Source organism: Vulpes vulpes, chromosome 13 (assembly GCF_048418805.1).
Source record: "Vulpes vulpes isolate BD-2025 chromosome 13, VulVul3, whole genome shotgun sequence".
Classification (NCBI taxonomy): domain Eukaryota; kingdom Metazoa; phylum Chordata; class Mammalia; order Carnivora; family Canidae; genus Vulpes; species Vulpes vulpes.
Window position 1 is genome coordinate 98,284,709 of NC_132792.1, and position 20,355 is coordinate 98,305,063.

Consider the following 20,355-nt stretch of genomic DNA (forward strand, 5'->3'; position numbering starts at 1 on the left):
ACCCTGTTTATCTTATAGCTGAAAGTTTTCCCCTTTTATTAACCTCCCTATCTCCCCCACCCTGAGCCCCTGGCAACCACTTTGAATACTCTGCTCCTGAGGTTGACTTTTTTTAAAGGTTCCACTCAAATTGTTTATATATTCAGGGCCCCACAGAAAATATTTGCCTGGGGCCCCTCGTATCCGAGGACTGGACCATCACAGCCTAGCTAATGGCTGCTGAGGTCATGTTTTACTTTTTCAATTATTATCACCCTCATTATAAAGAAGAGGAAACGGAGGTTCCCAGAGGTTTAACAATTTGCCCAGGATTCTGCAACTGGTGAATGGTGAAGCAGGGACTCAGACTCCAGTGGGCATGCTCTGAGGCTGGTGCTCTAATCCATGTGCTCCTTGGCCACTTTGCCAACTCCAAAGGCACCTTGGATGACTCCAGCCCCATTATCTGTGCTCCGCTCACCACTGATATTTTGAACACTGCTACTGCTTTTTAATTTACTTAAATGGTCTTCTTCTTCTTCTTCTTCTTCTTCTTTTTTTTTTTTTTTTCCTTCATGGTACTTATAAATCTGCATGCATCTTCCATATTTTGCTCTTTCTCTCCTGCCTCCTCCTGACGCTATGTCCTTTGGACCGATACTGATACCCAGTCCAGATTTGTCACAGGATGATGGAAACACTCCAGAGCATTAACTTTGGCTTTATGTGAACACCAGAGACTGTGAACAACTAAGAATGTTCTCTCAAATGGCACGGGGACTATCCAGATTGCTGGGGGGTGGTGCTGAGGTTAGCTGTGAGGAGGAGGCGGCGCAGGCATGTGGGCAGGGAAGCAAAATGTGTTAAGTCTTCTATTATGGGGTCAGCCCACCCAGTGTGGTCACCCTCCCCACTGCTGATTTCAAGAACTAGAACCAGAGAGAAGCTGGGCCGTGACTGAGAGGCTACGTGCCCTCTCAGCAGAGAGAGGTGGTCTTGTTGCTTCAGTAGTATGAACCTAGTTTATGTCATTGGAGAAGATTCCAGAACACAAAAGCATTTGGAAGCCTCCTCTGAGTGAATTCAATGGTCAATCCACTTTGGAGGCAGTGTCTATAATGGAGAGAGCATTGATTCTGGAGCCTATTGACATATGCTGGAATCCCAGCATTACTAGTCCTGGAGCTGTGTGACCCTGTGGAAGTTACCTAAACCCTCTTTGCCTCAGTTTCCTTATCTAAAGAGTGGAGATAATAATTTCTTCCTCAAATGACTGTCGTGAGGACTGAATGAGATGATGCCAGTACAGTGTCTGGTACAGAGTATGCTGTGGCTACTGTTCTCCTTTCTATCTGAGACTGTCTTATTGAGGCCAGCTGAGATCATGGGCTGGCTCTCCCTTGTGTCACTTCAGAAAGTTAAGTAACTCTCTCCCACATATATGTAGTTTGTTTTGAAAAATCAGTTACAAAAAAAGAAAGAAAAAGAAAAATCATTTACAAACATCCATTATTATGTCCAAACCCTTTGTGGCCATTTTTCCATGTTCAGCCTGCATCATCCCGGCAAATATTGAAGATCAAAAGCTCTGCTGCCTGCTGTGCAATAGAAGCTTCTTTCACTCATCCAGAAGCTTCCCTTTCAGAGTTCACTCTATTCTTGACCTTCTTAAGTTCCTTGACACTTGAACGTCATCTTTCTCCTCTAAGCATTTTATCACTCACCACAGTATTTCCGGTAAATTTAAGACTTTCTTAAAACACACTTGCAAGAGTATTCCAGGGCTGAGGGCTCCTGTTTTCTTCCTCCCCATCAGTGTTTCTGTTCTGAAGGCTCAGCATGCTGTGGGCCATTTAGAGAAGGTTAGTTAGTGGCCTTCACTTTGGGGTTAGACGTATCTAGGCTTGACTCTTGTCTGTACTGTTCGGCAGTCAGCTGTGTGACTCTGTCTCCTGTGTTAGGTGGATATAACATGAGCAGCTGCCACAAAGCTAGAGGGGGTCGGGGTGGGGGGCACACGGGGAAGTGCTCGGCAGGGTGGCACAAGGCAGGGTACCAGGTCTGAGAACTGTGGCAGCCCTGGTGGCTGTGTTCAGTGGCCAGTCCACCTTAGAGCAAACCTCATCTCTTCTTGCCTAACTCTTGCCAGCCTCCTCTTGACCAACTTTCTGGCCTCCTACACTATCCATTTTGCATACTGTTGCCAACTTCTATTCCTAAAATGTGACTTTTACCATGCTGTCCTTCTACTCAAAAAAAAAAAAAAAAAATCTTCAAAAATTTCCCTTTGACGAGGCTTGTGTTTAGAGCCCTGTATGGAATAGCCTCACAATTCCCTCCCTCTCTTTTCTCAGCCTCCTCTGCCTCCACATCCCTGCACCTGTCTTCAAACATCTGAGGATTCTACAAATATCTGGCGACGCCAACAGGCCTGCCACCCAGCCTACAGACGTGGGAGAAATGAACGCCCCCAGGGAAGTGGAGATCTGAACTGTGCCTCCAAGTGTGAACAGGGGTTTTGTTGGGGGGAGTTCAAGTCACAGGAGAGCAGAGTCTCCGGCAAGAAAGGACACAATGAAAAGAGAAGATGATGGCAGGACACAGGATATGGGGGCAAAGAAGCCTGGGCGGGCTTAAGTCTGGAGTGTAAGTGGGGCGGTGGGAGGTGGGGACAGGTGGTGCCAGGCTCCCTAGGCCAGTACAAGGCTTTCTTTGGGTTGTAGCCTGTGCTCAGAGGAGGTTTCTGACCATTCTTAAGCAAAAAATGTAATATTTTTTTCCAAAGAAAAAGAGCAGATTAATGGTCATAGAATAATTTCATGGTTATTATGGAGAATTGGAAAAACACAGAAAATACTGAAAAAATAGAAAAGTAAAGATTAGAAAATAAAAATCTTGTGGACTGGAGATAAACATTGATAACATTACTGCATTTACTTTTTTTAAAAAGATTTATTTATTTATTTATTTATTTATTTATTTATTTATTTATTCATGATAGACATAGAGAGAGAGAGAGAGAGAGAGAGAGGCAGAGACACAGGAGGAGGGAAAAGGAGGCTCCATGCCAGCAGCCTGATGTGGGACTCGATCCCGGGACTCCAGGATCACTCCCTGGGCCAAAGGCAGGCGCTAAACCATTGAGCCACCCAGGGATCCCCTGTATATACTTTTTTTAAAAAAAGATTTTATTTGTTATTTGAGAGAGAGAGAGAGCATGAGTGGGGGGTAGGGAGGGGCAGAGGGAGAGGCAGAAGCAGGCTCCTCATTGAGCAGGGAGCCCCAAGTCAGGGCTCCATCCCAGGCCCCTGAGATCATGACCTGAGCCAGGCAGATGCTTAGATACTTAACTGACTGAACCACCCTGTATTTACTTTTTATTCTTTCCCTCCCTCTCAGCATAACTGCCACGTAATGAGTGCTTACTATGTATAAGGTGTTGTTATGAGAGCTCTCCTCATTCAGTTCTCACAACAGCCCTGTGTTGTAGACAAAATAATTATTTGCATTTAGAGATGGGGAAGTATTAGGAAACTTCTCTGGGTGCAGTAAGTGGTAAGTGGCAGAGCTGGGCTTTGGACCAGACAACGGGCTCTGAACCCCTAGGTCATGTTGCTGCTCAGCGGTCACAGTCAACACAAATGCACATATACATAGAGAGATGTAAAATCTTTGCTTAATATGGAGTCGGCATCCCAATTTTCTCATTGGAGTTTTAAAAAAAAAATTTGGTGGGTGCATGAAGGAGCTGTGTAGGTGGGGGGTAATTCAGAAAGTGTGCTGGGTAAGACAAGTGAGCTGCCACAAGAAAGAGATGGATGAGGTTCAGTGGTGAGCCTGGGGGTGGGGAGGAAGTGATGAGTATGGTGACCTTTTGGAGATGGAAATAACAGACAATGACTAAGTGTGTGTGCCCCTGAGAGTGTGTATGTGTGCATGTGTGTGCCCATGTGTGCGCATATACGTGTGTGTGTTGAGGAGGTAGTTGAGGGAAAGGGAGTGGTGAAGGAAATCCTGAGGATTCTTTATTGAGCACCTCGGTGAGTGGTAAAGCTGTCACAGGAAAGAGGAAAGTTAGGGGGACCAGGAGGGGATGAGTTCCTTTGGGGCCTCATGAGAGACCGCTACCTGCCAGCTGGACATGTTCACGAGGCAGTTAGACACATACAGGTGGAAAACAGTGGAGTTGGCTGCATTGTTCATACTGAAGTCTAGGGACACAGAGGTTGCCTGGGAAGAATGGATGGAATGTTTAAAAGAAGAAACAGCAGAGGAAGTTTAGGGACACATCACACAGGACGGCAGAGTCGGATGGCTGGATTCGAGAGTGGCCAACACACAAAGATCATAGAGCTGGATAGGATGGGATCAGGAGGAGGCTGCTGGACTCAATGTTCTTCTCCCCAAACCCTTTTTTCTGTGGGGTCATTTCTCACCTACCTTTCAAATCCATTTTTGCATGTTCACCTCTGCCTCACTGGTCACCTTCATTGTCCCAACCAGGAGTGCTGTGCCTCTGTTTCTCTAAGATCAGCTTACACCCTCACGTCCTTCAGCAAGCTTTCCCAACTGCTCACCATTGGGCCTCCAGCTCTCTGTTTACCACCCGCACTCCCCACCATCACTTATCTTGTTTTCTCCCAAGATTCCAGGCATCTGGGGCAGGGACTCTGCCTTCCTTGGAACCCCACAGTGTCTGATGACAAAGTGCTGATTAATTGGTTGCTTATAACTCATAGAATAGAATCTATTATCTACTTGTACAGTTTAGATTTTTAAAAATACACTTTCTTTACATCAGGAGCTCCTCTACCCTTTTTAGCTCAGTCACAGCCTTGTGAATTCTTTCCATGGCATCTTCTTCCCTGTTCTCTTGGCATTTTTCTCCTCAAACATTCCACAGGCAGCCTGGGAGCTGACACACATCTTTTGCTCCTTTACCCTGTCCTCACTTCTGCATTAGTCTCTATTGCAGACGTCCCTCACTCCCAATTATGACAACCCCTCCTCCTTGAACCCGTAGTGCACTCTTTCTGGCCTGCCATGCTTATCTAAACATTTAGCTGTTTTTAAGTATTGACTAATCTGATGGGGCTGAGACAGGTATAGTCTGCTCCATGCGTTTCTTGCAGCAGGAATTCAGTGACTCTCTGCAAGTCTTTTAGGCAACTGTAATGGCAGGTGTTGGATCTCCACCAAGAACTGCGCAACTTCATCTTGAGTTCTTCCAATCCTCCTAAGTTCCACACAGAGCTGGAAAGAATCCTCACGTATATGCAAGTGTATATGTGTATATATGTGCGTGTGTGTATGTGATGAGCCATGGCAGTGATTATGATGACGACCGCATGGATAATAATCACCACCATTTTCTCAGCACTTGCTACATGGCAGGCACTATGCAAAGTGCTTTACAGACATTGCTTCATTCAGTCCTCCCTTCTCTGCTACTCTTCCACAAGCTGTGGAATCTTGGAGTTGCTCTTAAATCACTGCAGTGCTGGCTACGAATTCTTGGCTTCCACTATAGGGGTGAGATGAGAGTAGACCCAGAAAATTTCTACAATTGGCACAAAAACTTTGGAGAAAATCCATGGCAGCAGTGAAGTGAATTGACCCGCCCTATCTCATCTCTATCTCTTATCACTCCTCTTCACAGAGAGTGACTGGAGTCTGGATGCTACAGGGAATCTGGGGAAGCAATGACACTTGACCTTCCCCTGGAGATCCAGTGCCTGTGGAGCAGGTGTCTGTGACAATATGCCACTAGATAAGCAATGCTTGATGGGATTCTAATTAAATTAACCAGAGAAGACAGAATCTAGGAGGGAAAGTTTCCTTAAAAAGAATCGCCCATCTTCCCAGTCTTGCTTCTTAAACTTCCACTCCTGCTTAGGGCGATTACCATTGTAATTGGAAAGAGGTAGAAAGCCAATGGTGTGGATGTTGAGAAATACAAAATAGAACATTTCCCTATTTCTCTAAATTGTCTGAAAAAACATCCAGTTGAGGAAATAAAGAAAAGGGAACTTCGCCGAGTGATGTGATTGGATGTGGGGACAAGGAGAGATTGAATTTGGTGTCTAAGGTCCATGAAGTGGCGTGACACGATGGAAGACTGCACAGATCTCGATCCCAGAAGTTAAAAATAAAGCCTTTCAAAAACATCCTTAGGTTTTGCAGTGCTGTTCCATTTTGAAAAGGCACAAGAACACACTCTAAAATAAAAGGTGATTCGAGAAGGATGACCTACGAGGGAGGGAGGAGGCGGCGAGGCATGAAACACCAGACTGGTGGGGGGAGGAAAGCCAGTGGGCATGAGGCGGAGGAGTTTTCTGGTTCCTGTCTTAGTCAGCTCCGGCTGCTATAACAAAATACCATAGATGAGGTAGTTTTAAAAAACAGCTAAACTTATTTCTTATCGTTCTGGAGGTTGACGGATTCGGCTTCTGGTGAGAGTTCTCTTCCTGGCTCGTGGATGGCTGCAAGAGAGCAAGCTCTCTGGGGTCTCTTCTTCTGAAGAAAGTCATCTTGCTGGATCTGCTGGATCAGGGCTGTATCCTTCTGACCTCATTTAACCTTTAGTTACTTCCAGAAAGGCCCTACTCCAAATTCAGTCACATTCAGGGTTAGTTAGGGCTTAAACCCATGAATTTGGGTGCAGGGGGGGCCGGGGTGGTACACACAAGCAGATTTTTTGGCAAATGGCTATAGGCTATGGGGAAGGGGCCAGTGAGAGCAGGAAAGGCAGAGAGGACTCGTGGGAGCTATGGGTAGGATTTTTGGTGTCAGGAAAGTGGAGAGAGTAGACGACTTCTCAGTAAATTCCGAGGCCAGTTTATCTGATAAGAGGGAATGGGTTTGGAATTTGAGAACAGCAAAAAAAGATCCAGAAAAACCTCTGGGGGGAATGAGATAAGAAATGAACCGGGGGCTGCCATGCGGTATCAAGGTTCTAGAGAGGTGGGCTACCATGATTGTCATGCAGACAGCAGCACTAACGTCACCTCCTTACGGAGGTCTCGCCTGACCACACTGTTTTAATTTTCTGCATAGCACTTAACTGTATCTGATTAAGTTCTCATTCCACCCCCTACCTTCTTGGATGTAAACTCCAGGAGACCCTGGATTTTTTGTCCTTGTGTGTTGCTATTTCTGGGGCTTGGGGTAGTGAGTGCCTGGCACAGTAAAAACCAAGGAAGTCTCTTGGTGGGCTGTGGGCTGCAAGGATGAAATGACTTTGCAATGGCATCAATGAGAAGAATCATGTGACCTTCCCTCCCTGCCCCCGTGTCACTCAGGCTCCCAAGATGCAAAGTGTGGAAGGAGAAAGGTCATCCAGGACTTGCACTGGTAAGGTGGGGATGACAGAGGGGCCACACAAGGGAGACATTTGAGGGTGCTAGTGAGTGCGCTGTGTAGTGAGCACAGGCTGAAAAGGAGAGAGAGATGACCAGGAAGACGGGCAGGCAGGCAGGGAGGGAGGGAGGATCAGAGAGGTAAGAAGAGAAGAAGCAGAAGCAAGGCTCAAAAAGCAGGTTTTGGTAGGATCTAATAGGAGAATGAGATACTCTGGTCAAAAGGAGGAGGCAAGAGCCAGGGTTTGCTGAGTTGGTAAGGTGCCTTGTGATGAAAATGTCCAGCGTGTGACTACAGGAGGCAGCCAACACCACAGGAGGTGGGGGTGGGGTGGGCTGAAGTTTAGCCCATCAAGGCACCATGAAGCAGGGCAGTCCTTCCTTCCTTTTTTTTTTTTTTTTTTTTAGGGCAGCCCTTCCTAATGTGTTCCTGGAGCAGGAATTCCCACAGTTGATGGTCTTACCAGAACAAAGGGTTCTGTGGTCAATGATGTTTAGGAAATACAAGTTAGAAAACTGATTGATGTATTGCAGGATTTCTACAAATTTTTGAGATACTTAAAAAGACTTCAAAGAAAGGTATAATGCTTCCCAAATCTACTTGACTGATGAATCCTTCTTATTTCTCTCCAGGAACATCCTTATGGCCTACTGTTCCCTGAGAACAGAGGTTCTCACAGTATGGTCCCTGGGACAGCCACCAGCATTCATTGGGGACCTGTTGGAAATGCACACCCTCAGCTCCTATCCCAGACCAATCTTATCAGAAAGTTGGGGTGGAGGTAAGACCCTGTTTAAACAAGCTCTCTGGGCAATTGTGATGCATAGTAAAGTCCAGAACCACGGAGCTAGGCAATACTTTAGAGAAGACCAATTTCCCAAATCTGGGAAAGACTATTCGTTAAGGGGTCAGAGGAGTCATTCGTGTTAATACTAAGGTCATATAATATGACTGCAAGAGTTGAAAGGGAGAAGAAAAATGTGCTTCCGATTGTAATGTACAAATTAAGACGAAATTTAATACTAGCCTAATTAATAAATCACATCAAGATTTGAATACAAATGACTTGGGATTGCCTATTCCTTTGGATTATTCATCTTGTTATGGCCCTCTGTTAGCATGAATCAAGAGCTGACTTTTTTTCCAACGCACTTTATCAGGTTGTTGAGAAGGGAGAGGGGAAGAAAGACAAATGGATTTGAAAATGATTTCCTTTCTTCACCCTTTCCATCAATCTTTTGACTGAGGTTATCAAAGAATAATTATGAGGCCAAAAGGTAGACAGCAATGGAAAGAAGAGAAGATAGATCACATGGAAGCTATACCATCACCTCTTAAGTAACAAAAAACTGGCTGTAAGGATCTGTATTACATGTCTGGCTATCTAAACTCATATTTAAAAACGGATTTAAAAGCAATTATTTGCAAAGAGCTTTATAAATCAATCAGCTCAGGAGCACTTTATCTACTTCTATAATAAACGATTATTGGGTTAGCACAAATTTATCAGAAGGCATAATTTTCAAGTGTTAAAAAGTGTATCTGTTTTATTCCTTAGCAGAATAATTTGGAAAGGCGTTTGTTTACCATATATTTGTAGTTTGCAAAAGAGCTGTCAAAAAATAACTCAGATATATGAATGCTTCAATGATACAATGAAAAAAAAAGTGTGACTCAAAGCAGTCTTTGCATGTTTCCAAAGTAAAATTTGAATCTAAGTCCATATCTTAAAATGCATTTTGACACAGAATTTTCCTTAAGAGGGAAAAAGAAACAAAGAAGGCCCCTGGAACAATTATGCAGAGCTAAACGATTGAGCTTTTTAAAGTGCTTTAGCTAGAAATAGTTTCTAATGCATTTAGACATAAAGACATATCAGAAATGAAAGAATAACATTGTTCAAAGATTTGCATGAGCACAAAGGCTTGATTGGAAGGAAAAAAATGATAAGAAATGTCTCTGATTTCTTTTCTTCTTCTTCTTCTTTTTTTTTTTTTTTTTTTGGAAATGTCTTTGATTTCTTAAGGTAGAAATCTGCAGAACTTCCATTCTGACTTTCACTTACTTGGCCCTAGTTCCTTGCCCAGCAATATCCATGACTGGGAGGCCCCCTGTGACTCCATTGGTCATGAACTCCCATGGCTCCTTCTACCACGTGGGGATGAGTCACACTGGAGGTAGGTCTAAATTAAGATCTGTATTTCCTATGGAAAACCACCTCCAGCTCTTAGCTTGTTTAATTTGTGCAACCTTAGAGTGATCCATTTCTCAATGCTTTAGGTCTTTGAGTCATGTAGTGATTCCACAGCATTGTCAGCACTGAGGAAGGCTTCCTTCTGAAATTTTGTGCCTTGTTTGGAGAATTATCTATTCTCCCAAACTTCATTCAGGCATACTGCAGAGAAGTCGGGTTTAAAGTCATTAGACTGCAGATTCTAAAACCTGCCTTTTGTCCTCAGAGTTGGAATGACATTTCTGATCAGAGAGAGGCTGAGTTAGTTCATATAGCAGGTGAATTTCTTTCACCTGGAACTCATGGGTAACTGCGCTGGCTAAGAGCTAGGCCCCATGTACTGAGGAAGGCAATGGCCATCTGGCAAAGCACCTGGATCATCCTACCTCCTCAAAAAATGATGAGCAATGACTCTAGAGAGGAAGGCAGTGCTGAACAGAAATGGGACCAACCCTCATCTTTGTGGGCTACACACCATTTCTCAAAAATGGTTCTGAGGTTATAAACATCTAAGGGCCCTGATGGAAATTGTGAAGGATCAGATAAGACACTGAACATTTTCTTCATGTGCTTTCTCTTACACCGTTGAACAAAATCCCTGTATTCTCTCACTATTGATTTCTCTTACTCTAAATCACTCTAGCAGTTACAGGGGGAGCCACTATCTAGCACTGTAGTATATTACAGTCTCCCCATTAATTTGGTTTCCTGTGTTTCTTACAGAGCAGGGCACGGAGTGAGTATTTCTTTTCTTCGTTTGATAAGATGGGGAAGTCAATGACACCCACCTTATAGGTGGCTGAGAGGAGTAGAGGAGCTAACATGTGCTTCTAGCACAAGAAAAATGCTTAATAATTATTAGCTAGTAGTAACAGTCATTATTAATAAATGGCAGCAGTGCCTGGCATTGAAGAGCACAGACACAGAAGCCTGAGCATGTTGTCCAAATCCTGGTTTGATCATTCACCAGTATGTGATCCTGGAAAAGTTACTTAATCTCTCTGGGCCTTCATCTCCTCACTTTTTTTTTTTTTTTTTTTGAAGACTGTATTTATGGATTCGTGAGAGACACACAGAGAGAGGCAGAGACATAGGCAGAGGGAGAAGCAGGCTCCTTGTGGGGAAGCCCCATGCAGGACTCAATCCCAGGACCCCTGGGATCACAACCTGAGCCAAAGGTAGACGCTCAACCACTGACCCACATGGGTGCCCCTGATTTTCTCATCTAAAAGTGGGGATTCCAATAGTACCACCCCCTTGGGTGATGAATGAAGATTTGATTCAATACTTTATTACAAAGTATTTGGAAAACAGCCTGGCACAGAGACGGCACTGTACTCGTGTCACCCCTCGGAGGTGGTCGTAATATGAAGCCAACGATCAGGGTCACACAGCTAACACGGGTTCACAGTTCCGAGCGACTTGAAGACCCAGCTCATCTCACTACCCCTCATAAGAGAGTTCCCCGGGGGTCTCCAGTTGCATATGACTGTTCCATTCGCCGGTGGCACATGCCTGCCTAAGGTGGCTTATCATCTTCACCAATATCCCTGATTACTAATTGGCCACCCAGATGCTCTCAGCCCACAGCATGTGCTAGCATCCTACATGTGAGAGGTTGACAGCACTGTCTTGTATCGATTTGCTTAAACGCAGAGGAAAACAGAACTCTTACTTATCTCTGGGAAACTTGGCAGTGAGTGGATTCAAACAGGCCCCAGTGCCTGCTTTCTCTCCCCTCTCTGGGCCACGGCACAGGTGACTCTGACGTGTGGCTTCTTCCACCTGCCCCCGCCGAGTCTCCGTCCCCGGTTGTCGCTGCCAAGGAGCCAAGGCAGGTTTTTTTAAAGCTGGCTCAGACTTTCTTTGCCACCGAGGGTGGGGCAATGGTGAGAAAGTAAGACCAGAGGCCAGTCCAAGAATTTGCTTGTGAATGTATCCCACTGCCATCTGCTGGATGGAATGGGTGTCAGACCTGCTCCGACGTTTCTTTGCCCTGTGATAAGCAAACTCAGGGATTCCCATGATGGGTTCAGAACCCAGGGTTTCATCATTTCATGGCATCTGTTCTAAACGTCTTCAGATTTTGTAAATCTCATGACAGCTGTGCACAGAAGGACTATCAGGTGAGTAATCAGAAGGTAAGCTGATGACATCTTTGAAGCAACGCCTCTCCAGCATTAATAGTTACCCCAGATCAAATTTAGTCTGTTCCCAAATGGTTGATCTAATTGGTTAGAATAAGCCCATAATTATCCAGCAAGGGCATCTGGCAGAGCTCGGACCTTCTTGTCAATGGCAAAAAGTACTTACGGGGAAGTGAAATCACCATCTGGCTTTATTCTTGTGTTCTCCGAAATTCCGTATTCACGAATCCAACAATTACTTTTTGAGCACTTAGCCTGTATGCCAGGCACATATTAGGAACTAAGGAAGAAAAGAGGAATAAGCATAGTCCCTGTTGAATGATATTAAGTGGACATTTTCCAAGTGCTTCCTATGTGCCAGGCATATTTGCATTCCATCACATCTCATCCAATCCTCAGAACTACCCTAGGATTTATTATTATCTCATTGACAATGACCGTATATTATTTCATTTACAAATAGCTTATACTATTAACTCATTTCTAGTGACTCTTAGTGTGGTCCTTTACAGTTCCGAAAATTGAAGCTTAGGGAGATTAAGTAATTTACCCAACTTAATAATCAGTTAGGAAGAGTGGGAGTGGGATTTGGATGTGGGCAGTGGGAGTGGGTGGGTGGAGGAGAGAAGCGTTGATGCCATGGAACAAGGTAGATGTCTTTTCCCCCCAAGAAGAGAGTCTGGGTCTTCCATTTGACACACATTTTCTGTTCCATTAGCTACAGATTTCCAGCAAAGAGAAAGTGCTACACAACACCAGGTAATGTAGCAGCAGAAGCTTTGGGAAGATGGATTAAGAAGACTATCCCTCCCTCTAGCAAGCATTTGAAATCTATCTAGTTCACATTCTCTTCAGTTCTTAACAGCAGCCTCCGTGTGGGCATCAAGACCTGAATTGTTGTCCATTCTCACTGGGTGGAAAATGAATCCCCATTTTGGTCAGCACGACAGATATGTGAGAGTGAATGATTTGCTCAGCGCAAGCTAGGAAGCGGTTCAGATGTATGATCACAGCAACCTCAAATTACTTCTCATTTGTTCTCTGGAGAGTGTTAGGAGTGGGATGCAGGTGCTGGTGAGGAGATACTGGGAGGGGTGGGGGCAGAGAGAGGAGAGGATGAATGGAAGCTGGTGGCAGAGAAGAGAAGCACTCTGTGCCAGGTGCCTATGAAAAGTGCTCAAATAGTATCCACTGGACAGAAAACTAGAAGTATAGATGGGACAGCAGAGCGGCTCATGGTGCGTAGGGGTTTGTGGTCAGCCTGCTGGGCCAGAATCTCTGCTGTGCCACTAGCCCAACCTTCGACCTCACACAAGTCACCATCTTTCTATTCCTTAGTTCTTTCACCTGTAAGATGGGGTTGCCTCACAGCGTTGTTTTGGGGGTTTAGTGAAGGAGTCCAGATTGCCCTCTGCTACTTGCAGCAAGGGGCCAGAATTCGGATGGATCCTTTAGACAAAAAAACGCCCTTTAGGCTTGCTTGATGCTACTTATTTACACATCAGTTTGCTATACATACTCATATTTTGCCTCCACGATCCTATAAGGCAGGCTGGAGAGATATTGTCATTCCCATATTTATACAAGAAATGCATCCCCAGGTGAGTTGGTTGAAATGAAGATGTTTTTCCAAACAGAGCCTGCTCTCGGGGCCACCTACGTGAGAATTGTGGGTGGGGGGAAGCGTCCCATGGAATTGCATTTGTGTATCAAACTCCTACACAGAGAGTGATTTTCTAATTGTTTCCTGGAAATAAGTGAAACTCAAATTTCTTGGAAGGAGCTCCAACCTGGAATCTCCTGGAAGGAGTACAACCAGCAAGAGGAAAAGAAAGTGATCATAAGCATTCATGGCAGATTTCTTTTACTGAAATTCTCTTTCTAATACTTTTTGATGTTGAAAGAAAAACTGAATACCTAATTTTAAGGTTATTTTAAAATTAACCGTTTATCAGCCAATGTTATTTTGGGGGTGAATAACATATTGGGCAAAACACTATCTCTTGATTGTTACATATGCTTGTGAAGCACGATGTGAGGGAACGCGTTTTAGAGAAATAAGAACGAATGGAAGGAATGGACAAGATATTAGAAGTACCAGGGCATGTGGGTGGCTCAGTTGGTTGACCAGCTGCCTTCAGCTCAGACCATGGTCTCATCAGGGTCATTGGGCTCCTGCTCAGTGGGGAGTCTGCTTCTCCCTCTGTCCTTCACCTTGCTAATTCTCTCTCAAATAAATAAATAAAATCTTTTTTTTTAAAAAAAGTACACCTCTTTAAAAAAAAAGTTATTAGAAATACCACAGCGTCGGGGATCCCGTGGATGGCTCAGTGGTTTTAGCGCTTGCCTTGGGTCCAGGGCATGATCCTGGAGACCAGGGATCGAGTCCCACATCAGGCTCCCTGCATGGAGCCTGCTTCTCCCTCTGCCTGTGTCTCTGCCTCTCTCTCTCTCTCTCTCTGTATCTCATGAATAAATAAATAAAACCTTTAAAAAAAAAAAAACAAAAACAAAAAGGAAAAAAAAAGAAATACCACAGCGTCCACTTAAGTAGAGGAGTGTTGTATTGAGACAACAGTAGCCAAGGATCAGTACAAAAAGTTCGGGACATGTGAGGGGACGCGTGCACTCAAATCTAACTATGGGGAGAAAGCAGAGCTGCAGAGTGAACTCCAGTCAGACCAAACAAACGTCACTACTACGTTAAGGTCCTTAAAAGCTCTGTCGATGAGCGATTTGTGATAATTGTGCCAGTTGTGTGTATGTCGATGGGCTTTTAAGAAGCAAGGTCAAAGAAGTTTCCTAACGATTTAATACATGTTTGTGAAATTTTTTCACATAGCTCTTTGCACTCTAAGGCACAGACTTGATTTTCTTTCAGAAGGTGAAACACGGGCCTCTTCAAATGATGAATTTCAACTTAGCTGGAGTTGCATAAACGGAACATCACGGTTTAGTTCATAAATGAAAAGTCACCGTGGATAACAAAGTAAGAGCAGGGAGATGAGGGCCCACACCGTGGAGGCTCCCCCAATACTTACTGACAAACAAATGGAGAGATGGGAAGCACTCTGGCTTCCCTTGTGAAAGCAGTCACACGAGATGTGAAGGAGGCTCCTTGTTGCTCCTCATTCTGGCTACTGGAAATGAAGTGAAAGGTGCAACACCTGGCCAGTCATCAGAATCCCAGTGTCTTTTTGGTTAATGTGTCAGAAATCTAGGCATCCTCTCCACATGTCTTCTCTTGTTCACTGATAAACCAATCCTACCAATACTACGATCCATCAATTTTATCGTCTAAATACACCTTGAATCCTTCCATCTGTCTGTTTCGCCTGTCCCTACCTGAACCTCAGCTAGGTCTTCTCTTGCCTGGATGACTGTTAGAGCCTTCCAAGGGCTATGCCTCATCCACTTGGTGCCAGCCATTCACTGCCCACAGTGACATGAGAATTATCTTTTCAATTACAAATCTGACTATGTCCCTTTTCCTTCCCACTGTTGTTCAACTGTTTGATCAACGTCTGTCTCTCTATGGGAATCATAAGCTCTGGGAGATTGGGACTCTGAATGCCTTTTTCAAATCACCATCGTGTCTCTAGCGTCTAGCACAGTGTCCCGTATACAGCAGGCACAAATAAACAGTTGTTGAAGCAGTGAATGAACTTAATGAATACTGGTTATTCTTAAAGGATAATCTCTCTGTTTTGCTTTCTGCACGGTTATCTCAAATCACACTCATCAACACGCTTAACGTGATTTACATGTGGTACATTTTTATGAATGAAAAGCCAGAGTGCCTAAGAAAATTGAATTGTTTCTCACTTCTGCATGAGTAAGCTATTAAAATAAGCAAGCGTTGCTTGCATCCGAAATTTTTATTTTCCTTCCCAAGATGGTTCAACCTAAAGATGGAGAAAATAAGAGCTCTCCTTGCTTGGGAAACTGTAAACTGCAGTCCCAAAGAAGCTTCAGAAATACAGTTTCAGATCCAACTAAATAAAAGCCTTGATGAACTGATGGTTCACAAATAAATACCCTTCGAATGTCTCCAATATGACGTAAAGGGAAAAGATCAGAGCAGAAAACATCACATTTTGGCATTAGGAAACAATCATTATGATTTTAAAACGTGGAGACAAGAAGGCATCTGTGCAAACAACTTATCGTTAAACCTAGAGCTACGTGGAAGTTTAATTTTCGGAAAGTTCTTGGATACAATACATCTTTCGCTAATTACTTTTACATTTAAAAACAAATTGCTTTGGATAAATAACTGCATGCCAAAAGGCCCATAATGCTAATCAACAAATGGAATAATACATTTTCATCATCATCTAGTAGAAGTCTTAATGCATTTACTTTCCCAGTACTTACGTAGTATAATTTGTACCATAATTACTGAATATTCTCCAAAATAAATACCTCACATCAGAGTAACGTGGATGGTCAGTAAATCACTATTACTTAAATAACGATGAACCAAGCTATCACCCAGCACCCCTACTATGCAAGCCCTGGCAAAGAATTACAGACATGAAAATCTTACAGCTAGAAGAGAGACCTCTAGTGTGTGTTAGAGAACTTTATATTGTGCTTCGGGCATAATTAATACAGCAAAATCACTGCAGTCATTTTGAATACTGTGGTGGGAGATTTTTTTTTTTTTTTTTTTTTTTTTTGCCAACTATCATTCACGCTCAATTCATTTCAAAATTTCTTCCCAGCAAATGTATGGATGGTATTTTTGCCTAGTTACTTTCCTTTTTATCAACACATTGCCTAAACCGGTGAAGTTTTCTCGGCGGTGCGAAGTTTTAAGATTCAATGGCCACCTCTGCAGCCTAATTAGTAAACATCAAACCTACTGTCATCCTAACAATCGCTAACAATTCTTTGCATTCAAGCAGCAGCAGGACTCCCGTGCCAAATTGTTGCAGCCAGTGTGCGGTCTCCTGAACACCAGCCCCTCATGGTAAGCCAAATGCCACACAAATATAAACACGAGGGATGGATGGGCACATTGCCCATTATCCAGGAGACAAACGGATCCACTACGATTTCAAATTCACCAAGCAGGTTAGCTATTAGGTGCCACAGATTCCCACAGACGCAGGTGAATTCCTTGATGTAAAATCAGATTTAATGAATCATGCTAGGGCATCAGGCTCAGCCTTTACAGATCCTTTATTTTCTCCTTTTCCACATTAAAAACACATTTGAGATAAACACAGAAGATGTTTCTCTAAAAAACACACATACACACAAAACAGGAGGTCTCTTAAGGAGTCTACTGCTGAGAAGGTAAAAGCATTTTGCTCATTTTTAATTTGCTAAAACAATCCAAGCATGCTTGGTACCCAGAGGGTATTCTCAAATAAACTTGTATCTCTAGCTGCCAGCTTAGTTGATTGAAAACAGAAGGCAAACGTTTCTTAAAGAATGAGTATGTTAAACTGTTATGTCTCTCCCGGTCGCAGCAAGGATGCACACACACACACACACACACACACACAGTCAAGGATCTGCTTGAAAGCAGCCGCCGGTTCTCTCTGAGCTAAAAGGGAATGCGGCATTTGCACCCCGTTACTGCTGCCTACTGCGGCGCACCTCGCAGCGAGGAGGCCGGTGCCACCGGGAGCCCCGGACAGTTCCCGCGAGCCGCTCTCCACGCACAGGGCCCGCAGCCCCATTTGCAACTTTGCTAACTTAGCTGGCTCCCGCCCAGCCGGCCCCCGAAGCACAGTCACGGTGAAACCGTGTTGATACCAGAGAATCATTTCCACGACAGTGCGAGTGCGAGTGCGAGTGCTCGAAAGCACAAAGGCAGGCGCCGCCGCCCGCTCAGGCCGGGAAGTTTCGGGGGTCGGGCGGCCGGGCGAGCGCGTCCAGGGCAGGGCTTCCCGCACCCGGGGCGGCTCCCCTCTCCCCTCTCCCCTCTCCCCTGGATGTTCGTGGGGCCCGACCTCACTGTGGCCGCGAATTCGCCAGAACGCGCCCCCCGACTCCGTTCTTTTCCCAGGAGGCTCGGACCCTCTATTTTGCAGCCAGGTCCCTCTGCGGGGCGGGGGAGGAAGCGCACTTCGCGTTTCCATAGAGGGGCGGCGGCGCGGGGCGGAAAGAGGTCAGGAGGGAGCCGAACTGCACCCCCCCCCTGCCCTGAGCGGCGGAGGCGGGAGGCGGGAGGCGGCCCGGGATCTCTGTCCCTTTAAGGGAGCCCCGGCCGCCAGCAGGGGAGGGGAGGAGAGGGGAGGCTGCGGGCTGCGGGCGCGGGCGCGGGCTCAGGCTCGGGCCGGGCCGGGCGCTGCAGGCTCCGCGGAGCGGCGGCGAGCGCAGCCCCGCCACAGCCATTACCTGCCGCGCTCGCCTCCCGCCCCCACGCCGGCGCCCCCTCCCCCGTCCCCGCCTCCCAAGGAGACTCCTAATCCGGAGCATGTGCCGTGCCCTTTATCCGGGAGGAGGTGGGGGAAGAGGAAGGAGAGCTTTTTAAAAATAAATGAAACGTTTGCACCCGGGGAGGGGGGCGGCTGCGGGAGGGAGGGGGCGGGAGGGGGCTTTAAAGGCGCCCGGGTGGGCGGAGGCGGCGAATCCGGCTCAGCCCGGCCGGGGACGCGCGGAGGACGGAGCCGGGCTCCGGCCGCGGCGCACAAAGGGGAGCGGCGCGGTGCGGCGGCGGCCAGAGGGGGGCGACCCGCCCCGGGGCGCGCTCCGCTCGGCGGCCACAATGGCGTCTTCGCGGGGCGTCCGGGGGCGCCGCCGGGGCCGCGGGCGAGGAGGGGGCGGCGGGCCCCCACCCCCGGCGGGGGGCGGCGCGGAGCCCCGGGCGCCCGCGGGCGCTGCGCTCGGCTGGGGGCGCTCGGGCCGCGGCGGCGGGAGGCTCTCGGCGGGGCTGCCGGGCGGGCGCGGAGCTCGGCGCCGGGAAGAAAGGGACGCGCGCGGCTCGGCGGGGAGGGCGGGGGCGGGGGCGGGGGGAGCCGCGGCGGAGCGGCCGCCGGGGAGGCTGGCGCGCGGGCGGCGGGCGGCGGGCGGCGGGCGGCGGGCGGCGGCGGCGGGCACAGGCTCGGAGAGCCGCGGCGGCTCCGCTCCCGGATCCCGAGCCGGGCCCCGGCGCGCGGGCTCCCGCCGCCCCGGCCCCGCCCCGCCCGCCCGCGCCCGCCCGCGCCCGCCCGCGCCCGCCCGCCCGCCGCCGCCGCCGCCGCCGCCGCCGCCGCGAGCCCGGGAAGAGCGCCGCGACCCCGCAGCCCCGGCCCCGCCGCCGGCCCGAGCGGACCCCGAGCCGCCGCGCCGGGCTGCGTGAGTGCGAGTGTGCCGCGCTCTCGCCCCGTGCCTGGCACATGCGTAAAAGCGAGTTGCGCCCAAAGTCCCAGCCATACCCTCCTTAGCAAATAATAACAAACCCAAACCGTCAGATCTTACCTGAAACATTGAAGCACAAAGTCTCTCTCCAAGTCCCCTTTTCCTTTTCCTCTCCCCCCTTTTCCGATTTCTCTCCCAGCGATCTGCTCGGCTCGCCACACCAGAGAGAAATGCAATAGCTTGGCTAAGGTAGACAGAACAAAATACAGAGAAGAGTTGCTCCAGGGCTTTGAAACCCCTCAAGGCAAGGATCAGGATACAATTAGCTCATGCCTCTACCTCCAGTCTAAATCAATCTCCAAAATAAAACTTAAATCAAATTAACTGATCACAGGGCAGACAATTGATCTCCTGCAAAAATAAAGCTCTACGTATACGTATAGATAAATATACATATAGGAAATTTTTTTTCCCAGTTTTTTTTTTTTTTTTTTGGTGGAAAAACAGTCTTATTCCAGCCTCCAACTTGCTTTTTACCCTCCTCTTGCACAGAAAAGCTGATTTTAATCGTTGTGATTAGTTTTGATGTAACGTTTCCGCGGGCGATTTCTGCAAATGAATGGAGTGTTTCTTTGCCAAAAGAGGGAAAAGCAGCAGATGATGATAATTATAAGGATTGTTGGTTGTTTCTTTTTATTTGTGTTTAGGGCTCTCTCTTCACTTTCTCAAGTTGACCTGACATTGCTGGTACACTAAGGTCGCACAACTTGTTGATGAGGATCACCGCCCTGTCTGATCAAAGGATAGGTGATAATTTGGCAACAGAGCGGCACATTTTTGGTTCCTTTGGCGACATAACGTCCCAAATGACGTGGATAAAAATAAGCACATGCAGTCTGCTTTGCCCCAATCAAGTCAGAATCAGCGCCTGGGGGTGATACACAAACTCATTTCAAATGTTCAACCATGCAGAATTGCAAAAAGATTGAAGGAGTTATACCACATTTCTTTTTAAAAAAATAGCAAAATTAAAAGAAAACAAAACCTACATTAGGTGTAGCCAAAGACCTATCATTTAGATTTTATTTGATCAACCTTCTGAACGTATCTCGCCTGCTCCCTTCTCTTAGCTTCCCTCCACCTGGTACCTTTTATGGGGGGGGGGGGTGTCTGTGTATAATTCCATTATTTGACGGAAGTGCTCAACAGAACTAGAGACTCTAACATAAACACATTTTCCCAGATTGTGAATCTAGTTCTGACCTCCCCCACTCCTCATCACATCTCCTTCCTTTCTAGGTCTTTGTTCAAAGAAATTGTGCCTGAGCCAGTCGTTATCTT

General features: G+C 46.6%; 1 protein-coding gene across 1 annotated transcript in view; it reads right to left on the reverse strand.

Annotated features, from left to right (window-relative positions):
- KCTD1 (potassium channel tetramerization domain containing 1) overlaps nt 1–19,278 on the reverse strand; it is a 183,375-nt gene extending 164,097 nt beyond the window's left edge. The window contains exon 1 of the mRNA XM_072732104.1: nt 19,135–19,278. Within this exon, the coding sequence (XP_072588205.1) occupies nt 19,135–19,143 (9 nt within the window). The 5' untranslated portion in view covers nt 19,144–19,278. The remainder of the gene's footprint in view (nt 1–19,134) is intronic.
- Between the last annotated feature and the right edge of the window lie 1,077 nt (nt 19,279–20,355).